Below are 14,015 nucleotides of genomic sequence, written 5' to 3'. Positions count from 1 at the left end.
CACCGCTGCCCTCGTCTGATGCCCAAACAGGCGACCGATGAGAGAGGCCGTATTCCTAAATCGTGGCGTTCTACCAGAACTCTGACATGGCTGCAGAGGGAGGAATACTCTGAAGCCCGATTCCAAGCCCTGCCCTTTACCTCGGGTTCAGTGCACACACCACCCCACTGCATGCGCGTTTCCCGTGATCTCAAAGCACGTATAAACAGCTACATTAAAAACTAAAACCAAACAAAAATCCCACTCTTTTTTCTTCTCCCCACAGGTTTTGCAGTTAGTGACTCATCAAATGCACTGTCATAGCATATAAACTGTTATCATAGTGCTATACTGGCTCCAGTCTCTAAGGTTGTAAGCTTCATATGACAATCAGACTTGCAAGATTACAGTACAAAAAAATATACGTAACACTGCAGAACCATAAGATTTTAGGGCAAATATTTAAGACAGTTTTAAATAACAAGTCTAGCTAGTGGAAGATACTTAAAAATAAGTCACTTGTGGACTCACACAAACAGAAGTGCAGTATCCTAAGTACTAGACAGACCAAAACCCCTCACAATTGATTTCCCCTGTTCTTCCCACCCAGAAACATCACTGTTGCCACCCTCCCCAACCAATACTAAGTCTGAACAAACTTTGGAATTTGACTGAATTTATTTTGAGATCTAGGGGGAAGGAATGCATTGCACAGGAGTGTTGGTGATAACCAAATAGAAATAAGCCAACCCCATGAGGGCAAACCACTAGATGGGACTTCATGTTCTCTACTGCGCTAGACTATTTAGCTCAACTCTTAAAAAAAAGTTAGTCAAAACTAATAAAAGAGAGACTCATGCTCTTACTGTGGGTCTTCCACTGATTTCCCTCTTACAGGTATAATATATGATAGAACTATTTTTGCAATGGATAAAAAAAAAGGTAGGCTTGAAGTCTTTGCACACCCTGCGTAAACACACATGACGGCTTCTCAAAGCCATCAGACCAAAGCAGGACCCTGTGACCCACCAGTAAAAGCAGCTCCTCCTCACATGCCGCCCAGCTGGCCACAGAGAGATCAGAAGATATTTTTGTAGCTATAAAGAAATTTATTTGGGGATGAGACTTTTCACTACTAGAGGCCAGACTCTAAGCTGGCTCTCAGGATCTAAATCACACTTTTCTTTGGACAATAAATTTCAAGTCACACTTACTGTCCTATTTTTCAAAAAGGAATGATGATGACAAAAAAATAAACAAAAACTATTACCTAAATGCATTAGTTTCAGCTGAAGCCATCTTCCATCAGAAACCATAGGATCTGATACAACAAAGTTCTCCCTAGGGATGTTTATGAGTAGAGTAGCTCAGTGCTTTGTATACTAGTACTGCTGTATTTTGTCTCGTATCAAAAAAAAAAAAAAAGTTTAACTGCATGTGCAGCCTCAGCTCTCAAACCACTGCAACATGTTTCACTGCTCACCCAGAGTCAGCCTCTCTTCCCTTGGAAAGAAAGAAAAAAAATAATCAACCCCCTGAAACAAAACATCACCAATGCCACGCTGGTTCAAAAGGAGTAAGTTCCTCCTGACGGCTGACGGTGGGCCTGGGTTACTCCTTGGCATCCTGCTCCTCTCCCTCCTGGGCACCATCTTCACTAGCCTCCTTCTCCTCTTTGCTACGCTTGTTCTTTTTGTGCTTGTGACGCCGATGACTCTCCCCCTCCTCGCTCTCATGTTGCTTGCTGTGGTGGGGAACAAAGGGGAGAAGAAAGTTACATCAGAGCCTGCATCAACACAGCTCTGCCACAGAAGAGACCCGAACGCACTGACTCTACGGCACGCGCAAGGACGGAGCGCTTTGATCTACAATAAGCAGGAGGCCGACCAGAAGTGCTGAGGGCATCACGGTGCCAGTGAAAGGCTTCATCGTGTTTATTTGGGACAATCTGATATCGCATGTGGCTGAACCAAGGGCAGGTTATGCAAGCCGCTGGAGGTGGTTGCTTTACACCACACGCTGCATCAGCACACAGCCTAGGCAGGCAGCATTCTACGCAGACTGCTGTCAGAATAATTTTCAGATAGTTTTTATAAGCAACATCTCTGTGTCCTTCCCACTCCTAAGGGAGCTCTAATGATTTTGATGCATCTCGAGCTTCAATGTGAAGCACTGAGGCTGCTGAGAGAAGGAAGCGTCCTAAATCTGAGAGATGTTTGACACGCACTCCTCTGAGCATCTTGGGGAAATCCCTGGACTAGAGGCAAGAAAGGGATCAACATAGCTAGAGAAACGTGGGTTTCCTAATGGGAGGCAGGTCCTGTTTCTACTTCTGCTTACACATAAATGACCTGGCACTTCACTAGCTTTGTGGTTTAAAACTCCTCTATCTCCTCACCCAGAATTGTCTTCCGGACACAGCTGGATAGCTGTGGACATTCATGCAGGATTCCTGTGACGTGAGAGAAATCCCAGCCGGAATGAACTTTGATGAGGTTGTGCATGCCTCTGAGCCCTGCACCACCGACCACAGCCAGCCGCACCGCGTGCTGGACACAACCCCCCCGCACCGGGCTCAGCCTCTGTCTCCCATCTGGGAAAGTGGGAAGGTGGGAGCTCTGGTTTTGCCCACTCTGGTTCTCGGCCCCTCCTGGGAAAAGATTTTCTGAGTCTTCTCAAACATGCAATTATTTCTCCTCACAGGCTGAAAATCAAGTGAGCTGCTGACCATGGTGTGAAGGTGGCGGAATTAAAACACAGCACAGAGTACGGAAAAAAGCAGATTAAATTTATCACAGGAAGACGTATGGTCACACAGTACGGACACACAGGTCCACGAGTGGGAACAGAGTAATGTGTAGAGACAAATTCCTACCACAGCTGGAATACCAGTTTAGCAGCAGAGACACCTAACTGGCTGAACCACCGAAGCTCTGGCTGAAAAGCTCCTGGCTTCAAGTAATTTTCTGACTTGTTTAATAAATGGTTTCACAGTCATTAAAATGAAAAAAACAAAAAAACAAAACCAAAAAACCAGTCAAAACCCCCCAAAACCCAAAACCAAAGGGAAAAAAAAAAAGGCTGCTGCCTCTCCTCAACACTTCTTCAGCCACCTTGTGGACAGTGGCAGTGGGTTATGCTTGAACAATGCGACTGTCCTTTAATATTTAAACAAGCGTCAGTGATTTCCTTCAGACTGGACAATTTGCAGTAAACTGGAAACTACAACAAAACCCTTTCATCTTCCTGCAAATGCCTTAAACAGGCTCAAATCTCAAAGTGCCTCAAGCAGGGATTCTGATATGCACTCAAAGTGGCCTTACACAAAAAGTATTCCTCCACTTGCTTTTGTTAACAAATACTTCCCATCCTACCACTCTGAGCAAGACAGAGAGCACCTGTGTGTGGTTTAAGGAGCAGAGGAAAAGTCAGCTCATTCCCACCTCGTGCAGTAGCCCAGTTCTGTGAATCGAGCTCTCAAGCAGATTCTGACACCACTTTGGTGAATTCCATCCTGTTCATGCAGTCAGGGATCTAACACTAGATTTCAGTTCTGAGTAGAGGAAGCTGAGTAATAATCCTTAAAGCTATTGGCTTCTTAGTCTGGTATCAGCTCAACTTCCATTTGCTTTGCATTCAATTTTGATTATGGTCCTGGCCTTTCTTCCCATCACTTTGTTTCCAACCCTTCAGCAATCAGTCCTTGCTTGAAAACTTATTCATCTCCTTAAGGATGAGAACAGCCTTTTACCTCCAGTCACTATGTAGGAGTTTTTCTGATACCAATTTCAAAATAAGGGCAATTACCTAGAGAGCTGACATGAATTATCTAAAAGAAGGAACTAAGATGAAGGACCAAAAAACCAAAAAGAGCAAGTCTGCTCATCATTACCAGGATGCAAACTCACACAGCAACTGGGTACTGCCTCAGACCAGAGACCAGACCTGTTACTTCGCTAGAAGAATGCTCTCATAGGAAGATCATCTGTAGCAAATACATTTTCTCCAGAAAACCTGGGATTTTAGGACATCCTGCTCTGCTCCAAAAGTTTCACCTTTGTCCAGATCATCATCAACCTCACTATCAGAAGCAGTGGGCACAGAGCTCCCATCAAGCAGTGCTCAGCCTCCTGCTCCAAAAGGAAATTTCAGATTACAGGCTGAAGAGAGCTCCTCTCTTCTGCACAAGAACACATAATACTGAAAGCTGATGCTTCTGTTAGGGTTTTGCATTTTACTTTGTGTGTACCTTCTTAGCAGTGGGAGCTATGCTGTTCTGACGTGATGTTTAGCACAGGTTAACCTCTCCTTGGTCAATCAGAGCTGCAATTTTGTTGGCAGTGACTCGACATCCTGCCAGCTGCCTTACGGAGAACTTACAAACACCAAGGGCTCCTCTCCCTATTACAGATAGTTTTGTCTCCTGCCCAGGTACATGCCCGAGAGCACTTTCTCTGCCTGGGCGCCACATCTCAGGACATCAGCAAGCAGGTCACAGGAAGCCAGTATGACCCAGGGTGACAGTTCACTCTAAGAACATCAAGCTTCTTGTCTACAGCTAAGGTGTGTTCCCACCAACAGCCCAGTTCAACCCTAGACAGCTCTTACCGTCTTGAAGACTTATGCTTGCTGCTCTCCTCTTTGTCTCTGTGCCTGCGCTCTCGGTGTCGATCCTCTCGCTCCCTGCTGCGATCTCGACTCCGGCGGTAGTCACGCTCAAAGTCGTAGCTGCGCTCTCGGCTGTAGTAGCGGTATCGTTCATCATCACTTAAGAAGAAAAAGGAGAAGTGAGGCAGAGGAACGCACCACTCGTGGACCTGAAAGTCAGGAGCTATGTTTACAGGACTGTAGAACCCCATCCTCACCAGCAAAATCTGTCACCTCTTACTCTACCAACAGGCTGAGTTATTCACGACGCTCCTGAAAAACAACCTGTAACAATAAATTGCTGCTGCTTATTGAACCCAAGCTGCAACGCAATCCCAGTTTCTAACCACAGTGAAATAACTTTCTCCATTTGCCTATTACATCGCTCGTAAGCCCAAACAATTGAATATCATGGCTTTTTCCTACCCTCTCAATGCAAAGAGTTTACAAAATTTGTTCTCTGGATTTGCCAAAGGACTACCTTAGCACCAGGCACGTGGCCAATGTCTCAGGGCTTTTGCCCTCACAATCCTTCTGGCATATGTCCAGGACATCCAGCTACCTTGCTCAAAACCAACAGAAACGTGCTCCTCTCATCATTCTGTCTCCTCTGGTGCTGGATTTTACCTCACAACACTACTGTCCCAGAAAACCTGTAATTCTTTTGTGTGAGTTAGACTAAGGGACAATTTGCTTCCTCACGAGTTCAAAGACTCAAATTGCGAGTACAGCTGACATGGTCTTTCCGCCTATACCTAACTATCTGCTCAAGGTAGCTCGTTCAATCCACATACAGGAGTGGGCACGATGTACCCCAAATTCAGATACATCCCACACTCCCCTCTACATCTCATAGTCCCTATTCAACTTCTGAAAGCCAAAAATCTAAAGGGTTAACAAGTCCCACTGTGGGAAACAATATTCAGGCTCAGAGAAAGGAAGTCTGAAACATCATCCTAACACTCACAAGCTAGACAAACAAATGTCCAGTATCAATTGTCTGGGAGTGCTCCAAAGGACTCCACTGAGCACAGCTACTTGCCCTGCTTTGGCAAGCACGATCTTAGAGGTCAGCATGCTCCAAAGCACCCAGAAATGCTAACAGTGTGCACAGGAGTGCTGATCACAGGACTTGGCTGCAGCATGAACCTGCTCAGGAAGTGTGGGAGTCTGAGCTCTTCAAACTGTAGCAAGTTTGTCTTCTGTTCTGTTCCTCCTCCTTCCACCCACAGTGCCCACAATCTTGTAAGGAAAAAAAAAAGGGGTGGGTGGGGGGGGAAGGTTAGGAAAATGTTGTCCTGTTTGCTCACCCCCTGGGAGGGGAAGTTCCCCGGCAGGCAGCACCCCTCTGTTGGGAATGCGCATTCTGATCATGTTTTGAATGACTATTGGTATTTCTGACCCTGATGCCTGCAAAACACTGACGCTGCCTGTGACAGAACAAAAAAGTGATGGGTTTAGAAAGAGTCTTTGCAGCATAGCCTTCACTTTAGCTCTCTAGATTAACACTGGGAGGCTGAAAGCCTCCTTTCCCAAGTGCTCCCAGCGCTGCTGTCACCTGAGATCACATCAGTTTCCACCAAGGTGGTTGTCTCCAGCACTGCTCCCAGAAACGCCTGGTTAAGGATTTACATTTCATGGCTGACTCCTGGTGAACGGCACTCCTTGCCCTGAAAGCCTCTATAGGAGAGCTGAGCAAAGCATGGGTGGTTTTTCCTTTGATCTGACAGTTGCATTTAGAAGACAAGAAGCAGCAGCTTCTATGGCCAATGTTTCACACTGAGCCATGAAATACCTAGTAAACAGAGAGGGGCTATTTCATCTACTGGCCTCACATTACAGGTGGGAGAGCAAGTGTAACTGGTTCTACTGGATTTAAACAAAAAAAACAGACACAGGGAATCAGCCAGTGACATTGGCTTCTAGTTTGTCCTCTAGTTATTGATCCAAAGTATCTCTTCCCCAGACATTGCAGAAAATTAAACTGGTATAAATCTACAATCCCAGCCCTTGACCAAACACCTTCTTGCGCTCCAGGGCAAGGCCAGAGCTTCCTACTGGGTAGCTGTGAGCAGAAGCTGCCGAAAAAGAGCACTCACTTGTTGTATTCACTAGTGGTCGGAGTGCGGTCTCTGTCTCTCTCCCTTTCCCTTTCCCGCTCACGCTCCCGCTCCCTCTCACGCCTCGAGCCTGAGTACTCCCAATGGCTGCTGCTGGAACTGCTTGTGCCTTTGTCCACCGTCGTCACCCAGGGCGTGTGGGACGTGGAGATGGGTGGGTAGCTGATGAAACCTGAATCTGCAGCGAGAGAGCGAAGAATCCTTGTTCATCTGAAGCATTAACAGCATCCTCCCTGTCCCTCCCTTCCCAAAGATACCCTTTGGAGGTACAGCTGAATCCAAGGAGGCAATGGCCCAGCTCCCTCCTGTCCTCACTCTCCCATTTTACTGCCAGCAGTTTGCTAAGAACATGTCAACACCTTTTCCCTGAGGAAGACGCAAGCAAGACCACATATTTACAGACGTCACTGCAAAATCTCCCTAGCCCCTCACACAGCACATTACTGCAAGGGCTGTGCACTCCCCCAGCTCTTGCTCTCTATAGGTCCTGCTATATAGGGCATGCTATAAGGTCTCCACTGAGAAAAGTTTCAATCCATCCCTCCCAGACACCCTGGCTTAGAGGTCAAAGGTGCCTGCATCACTGAGGCAGCCCTCTCCTGCTGCTGAGCCAGCTGTGTTTAGTTAGCCCTGGGCTCTTGGCCACCCTTACAAGGTCTCACTTCTCACCAGGTACCTTTTCACCTAAGGTGGCAGCTGGGGAGGGCTGGGGGCACCAGCTGTTAATGAAGGATGCCACCTGATGAGCCCAGAGCCACCAGCACATCCCCATACAGACACTGGCCTGCTGGGGCCTGCTCAGCTGGGCCAGCGAGGTCATATCCCCAGGCGGTACCAGCTGCTGAAATGCTGCACATATGACAGCACTTGAGGCTCCTGTTCCTCAGGAAGGCCTCACGCTGCCCACTCCTCCAACCATCTCCTGCAGAGGAGACGGCGTGGTGCTGCCAGCGATTCTGCCTGCTCAGCATAGCGAGGAGGTGCCACTCCAAGTGCTGGTCACTCAGAAAATGGGAAAGGACACGGATGTTGCTGGCAGGGCTACAACAGGGAAGGAAATTTGCTGAAATTCTGGCACTGCCTCTTCCATTACAAAACAAAAGGAGACAGATGCCTGCACGTGCCTGTAGGCAAGGAAGATGATAAAGTGGGGGAGGAGGGCATTCAAAAGCTCAGGGAGATGTGAAGCTGAGGGTGGGGGAAAAGGGAGGGTGTGAGTGAGCATGAGCAAGTATGTGTGCAAACAAGGACAAGAACACGTTGCTGAGGCACATGGGAGAAGCTTCTCTGTTGCTGGGTATCTGCATTGAAAACGGTCATCTGTGGCTTAGTGCTCAACTACAAAATTGCATTCACCATTGCTGCAAAACATTCAGCTTTCCAAACACCTTATGATGTAGTCGAACTCAGCATGTGTGCCTAGTGACTGGGATAGTTTGAGGCACAAGCAAGACCATGAAGTTGAAGCAAGCATCATGTCCATCAGCTTAAGAAAAGCATAAACTACCCAATACCAGAGAATGGAGATATAAGCAGTCTGATCGTTTGTTATCTTCAGTGCTCACCTGCAGAGTTGTAGCCAAATGGAGGAGGCTGCCTGTTATTGTAGCTGGCTGGCTGGCTTTGGAGAGAGAGAAAAGGATGCAAGTTACTAACTCCAGTGACCCCTTGCAGGTATGTCTGTGCTGCAAGTTTACCCCATTTTTTCTGAAGGTCTGTGGAACATCCTCATGGGAAACCCATGGTTTCAGGGAATCCCTTTCACTTTGCACTGCAAACTATCAGAAATGCATACAGGTGCAGTTGCTTTGCCACAGCTTCTGAAACTGCTGTAACTCAATTGCTTGCCCTGCTTTACCCCTCCCCTCTGTAAATCAGGCAGGCTTCCTGGGAAATAACCAGTGCTTAGAAAGCACCTGGACAATCTTTATAGAAAACATCTGGAGCACCATCAAGTACTCTGCACTAGACCTAAGCACATGCCAAGATTTTATTGACTCCTTCCTGCGTCATGAATATGACAAATCATGGTAAATGCACAGAGGATTCCCTATGGACTCTGCTCTCATCCCCCCCCCCCCAATCCAAGACCAGACTAAGAATTACCAGCACTGGTTTTAGACCTATCCTCCACCCTTCCTCACTACAGAGGAGCTGTACTGATGCCTCAGCCCAGGTGTGGTCTTACCCATCCAAGGTTGGAATGAGGAGAGCTGGTGGTGGTGCCAGAGGAGGCGGGAACAACCCTAGACAAAGAAGCATAAGTCATCACAAAGATCTCACAGCTTGCCATGAGGCAACAAGACTTCATTGCTGTTTACAGTTAAAAGCAGTTAAAGCATCTTTTTACTCTAAACAAGGCCCTGTTTGAAATGGAATCATTTTCCTTCAGGGTTGCATCTCCCACCACAATTAAAACCCTACAGCTATGTTAGTTCTGTAGGGCCATGGAAAGAAAAATAAAGGAAGAACTACCTTCTATTTTGGCTTATTCATCTTAAACATAAGATTCATTAAAGAGTAAACATTAACCCTTACAGTCCTGTGGAAGACAGAAAAGTCTGGTTCTTGGGATGCAGACATGTTGCAACTACAGCAAAGGTTTTACTGCTCCTTGATTAAAATGAGTAACTTTGCCTCTTTCAAAGTATGTAACATACAATTCACCTGTTTTTGTTTGTTTTTAAAGAAAGCCAATTTTCTGAGCACATATACACTTAAAAACCATGAGAAGACATAGCACCAACAATGCAGAGAGTTGTCTGAAAGGTCTGACACTTGAAAAATGGGCCCGATGTCCAACACATGAAGAGTTATTATACAAAACCACAAGGCAGCTATCTTCAAGAAAGCAGAATTAAGCAGAATTTTATGAAGGCCACTTCCAGAAGTGATATAAGCCTTGGAAGCCAAAGTTCTCAGCCTTGACCAATCTGAACACGAGAAGGACGTGCTGACTGCTCCTACAGGGAACTTCTTAAACTTGTATCCATAACTATAAGCAACCATTACTTCTATAGGCAGTTACCAATGCCAACAAGAACAGACTAACCACCCATTGGCTTAACTTTGCATAAAAATTCCTGTTTATCATTAAACAAACAAACAAAAAAAGAAGCAAACTGTATTGATACAAAGGATAGGAGTCATCTAACTGCAGTCATTTACATTGAAGCTAGCAGCTCCAGGTTCCTTTTCAAGTCAATCGAGATTGAGCCAGCATAGTCAGTGGAACCGTGGGACAATTCATCACCTCTTACTGTAAACACCTAAAATGGGTCAGGAGAACTTCTCCCTAGAAGCATCTCACTGCAAAAAGAGGTAGCCTGAAGTCTCCAGCTCAGCTAGTGGAGATGTAAGCTGCAAACAAGTTGGGGGACATGTCTCGGATGCTTTTTTTTTTTCCCCCCTCCTTTTCCTAAGATCTTCCAATAAAATGCAATGCCTAGAGCATTTCAATCACACCTGCTCACGAAGAGCAAGTACTTCAAAGCACTACTGTTATAAACACCTAACTCTAATGGTGGTGGATCACCATCATTATCATAATTAACATGTATTCTCCTTCATCTCCCTTTTCAACCCAGTTACCTGAAGTGGAAGTTCTTTGCAACAGCTTGGTCATTTCGTCCACCTTGCTCCTCCCAAACAACTTTAATCTAAACGCACTTGACTAGCAACTGGGCACTGCAATGTCTACAATCAAGACCAGTTTGCATCCAGTTTCACTACGATATAGTTCTAAATCCAAGCTTACTACGAGGGGGTTCCTTCTAGTACAACAACAAAACCCAGCTCTGCAATATTATTGTACATTGAGAGGAGCATGAAAAGCAACATTTTAACAAACACAGGAATTTTCTTGGTCTGAGGAACAGCCCAGCTAGTGTAGGTTTTCCATATTTCCATTTGGGAAGCCCAGGGCAGAGTATGAATACAAAAGCATGGACACAAAAGCTGTGAATCAAGTCCAACATGTCTGACGCATAGTGAGGACAAGTACATCAAGCCCAAAGTGCTTTGGGTGCAGACCTTTTGCAAGTACATGAATCAAGTATACAGTACAACACAAAGGCAGTGGCCTGACTACATGTACATGGTCACCATTGGCCTTGGATTTTCAGATGTACAGCATCCAGTCAGAACTATCGCTCCAAATGGTCTGCTACAGAAACAGCTAAATTTGTTTTCCCTGAACTAGGCAAAATTTCCAGTAGAAAAAAAATTTTCAGCTAGAGGAAACTCAGTTCTATAGTAGCTCTGAATTAGTGGGGTTCTTAACTTATGCACAAGATTGGTTGTTATATTTCTTTATTAGCATTCACCATCTCTACTGCACACCAGGGAGCAAAGGCTTCTGAAGGAAATGGCATTTGTTCTGCTCATTCTCACACTCCAAATTCCTATACAAAGCACCGATTTGTCACTCAGACTTCTGCTGTGCAAATGCCATAACAAGAACTAAACCATTTCAAATCTAATTGGCTTCTGCCATCTGAAGTTCTCCACTTTCTAGATTGGTCTTCAGAGACAAAACAAGATAGTATTAAGAAGCCCTACAGATTATTATTTAGGTCCAGAATATAAGATAAGCAGCTGGAGTTCAACCCTGCATTGGAGTTTATTAGCCTTAGATTAACTGTGCTCTAAAATGGGTCTTGGTGTCATCCTATCTCATGTACCCAAATGCTCAGATAGGGCCATCTGTGTTCAGAATCACCGCTGTTATTAAGAGCAAGTTAACACCTACCTGGAATAGGACCGGGTGGTGGCAGACCTACAGAAATAAACAAGCAAGCAAAACAAGTGAGGACAACAGGTAAAGCATGTCATCTCTGTACCTCAAGCTAAACCTGAAAGCACACCTGTGAATAAATTCCACATATTTGCACAAACAGACCAGCAGAAAAACTGGTGCTATTAAGCAGTAACTACCCTACAAACTATATAATTTTCCCAAATGATGATCTCTCTACCTTTATTGTATTATAATTTTAAATGTTGCTGCTCTCTCACACCGGAGAATTCCTTTTTCCAAGTGTCAACACATGAACAATTGATCTGGACTTCAGAACAACTGAAGAAGCTGGAGAGGAGAACCTGCTGCAGATGCCAGTGTGCCCTTTTGCTTGTTTGTTGTTGGTTGGTTTTTTCAAAAAACTTTCAAAAACATTTAAAAAAAAAATGTAAATCATAACTGCATGGTGAAATCAGACAACCTAGTCCACAACCAAAAGAACGAGTGAACAATTTATCTTGATTTTGCCAATCATTTTAATGAAAGGCAGTAGGAAAAGCTACCATGGTCCACCAGCGAGTACTGCAGTAATAATCCCCCTCAGATTAAAAACCTTGACTATATTTTTTATTTTGTATCTTCTGCATCTGGAGCCAGTGCAAAATATAGGAGTTACTGCATGACATGCTCCTGGTGACTTCTCAGAGTCTGGCTGCTGCCTACAGGACCAGGGAAAGCCCAGAGTGTGGCCTTCGCATCAACCTCAATGCACTATTCGAGCCCAAAGCAACAGGGGCACAGACAAAACTCATGTTGGATCAGAAGATGCGCAGACTTAGTAGGAAGTGAAGACAGAAACGTGTGTCTTAGGCCATGGCCAGTATGTCTGTAAACTTGCACTGGAAAGGGTCAACATTAAAACGACCCTATGCCACCTGGGAAAGGCCGCATGAGTGTGCAGTATTTGGTCTTTTCAGTTGCAAAGTTCTTTGTTCTCTCCACCAGTGTTGCCCTATTTTGCCTGGTGCCCAGAAAGAGTACTACTGGCCTTCATGTTGCAGATGCATTAAGAAACCTTGTGGAAACTGAGTTATTACATGCACAGAAGAGAAGAGACTGTTCTGTAACATGGTGCTCAAGACAACAAAGTAGAAAAAAATTAGAAATTTTACCTCTGATGTCTCAATAGGTTTCAGGACTCAGTCTGTAACTGCAGGGGCAAAGGGCATTCCCACAGACACAGGACTTATCTTGACAGCATCTCCTCAAGTGCCAAGTGCTCTTAGCACAATACAAACCCATCTGGTTATTGGTAAGAGCACACAAACTTGCCAATGCTGAGGACCAACCACACCCAACAGGCTAGAAACCCATGGTAATGATCTCATTTATATTATTTATATTTTGCTTTCAAAATGAAGCATTGCTCTAATGTCTGCACTGGACACTAGAGTCTTCTAGGAGCAGCAAGAATCATCCTGCAGTGGCAATCAGTATAATAAAATGCACAGAAACAAACACAGAAAGATACAAATCTTGTTATTTCAAGGCACAAACCAACCAAGAACTGACCTGGATTAGGAGGAAAGTTGTTTGTTAGAGCTGCTGTTGCAGAATTGCCAATTCCAGCATCACCCTTGAAACATCTGGAATTGGTCATAGCCAGACAGGATCCTGAGCTAAACAGCCTGCTGCTGATCTGACACAGGATAGCAATTCCTATGTTCTTAGCTTCCTCCACAGATAAAAAGGAACCCATTTCTTTACGTTTATCAATAAAGCAAATGGATCGGTAGCACCCAAAGGCTCTCTCACAGAAACAAAGCCTAGAGTTTTTTTCAAGGAACAGCTGCCATTTTTCAAGTATTCAAGGGCAAGTGTTAAATAGGCTGATGGAGACACTGAACAAAGATTGGCCAGGTCTAAGGACCTGTTACCCGATTGCTCAACTGTCCCATAGCATTTAACGATTAAACCTTTGGTTTGCTCCAAGCCTGGGATGCCCTAACTTGCAGCTTCCGACTGCCATATATCGCTGTGTGAACACGTACCTGGAGGATGCAGGGGAGGTGGAACAGAAGTAACTGGTGGAGGAGGGTGGAGGAAGTGTGGCGGAGGTGGCCCAGCGAGCGGGGGAGGCGGTGGGCCTGCTGGTGGTGCAAACGGCTGCTGCTGAGGTGGCTGTTGGGGCTGTGATGGCTGCTGGGGCTGCTGTGGGGGTTGTGGCTTACTTCCATGGTCTCCAAGGACCTTAGAAGGCAGAGAAATGAGAAGAGAGCATTTTAATCTCTTTGCTCCTGCAGCTAGGACTTCACTGTGCTGGCATAAAGGGAACATATCACCAAAATAGGAAGCACTGCAATACCTGGAAAGACCAGGCTATGCTATACCCAGGGGATAGCATCTTTTGGAGAGGAAGGAAGGTTGATCAAAGAAATCAATATGCTTAGTAAGATATCTTCTCTTACGCAGAACAGCAGCAAGACTAGATTCTAGCTGTATACACAATTGTGCAAGACATTTTCAGTGTT

The 14,015-nt window shown here is 45.3% G+C and overlaps 1 protein-coding gene across 1 annotated transcript in view; it reads right to left on the bottom strand.

The window, feature by feature from the left end:
* Nucleotides 1-638: 638 nt before the first annotated feature.
* The window catches only part of LOC142043234 (uncharacterized), a 28,611-nt gene continuing 15,234 nt past the window's right edge, over nt 639-14,015 (bottom strand). The window contains 7 exon segments of the mRNA XM_075054140.1: nt 639-1,723; nt 4,588-4,746; nt 6,726-6,924; nt 8,312-8,367; nt 8,935-8,992; nt 11,497-11,523; nt 13,536-13,734. Of these exon segments, the coding sequence (XP_074910241.1) occupies nt 1,591-1,723; nt 4,588-4,746; nt 6,726-6,924; nt 8,312-8,367; nt 8,935-8,992; nt 11,497-11,523; nt 13,536-13,734 (831 nt within the window). The 3' untranslated portion in view covers nt 639-1,590.

The sequence above is a fragment of the Buteo buteo genome, chromosome 22 (assembly GCF_964188355.1).
Source record: "Buteo buteo chromosome 22, bButBut1.hap1.1, whole genome shotgun sequence".
Taxonomy (NCBI): domain Eukaryota; kingdom Metazoa; phylum Chordata; class Aves; order Accipitriformes; family Accipitridae; genus Buteo; species Buteo buteo.
This window is presented reverse-complemented; position numbering and strand designations above follow the sequence as displayed.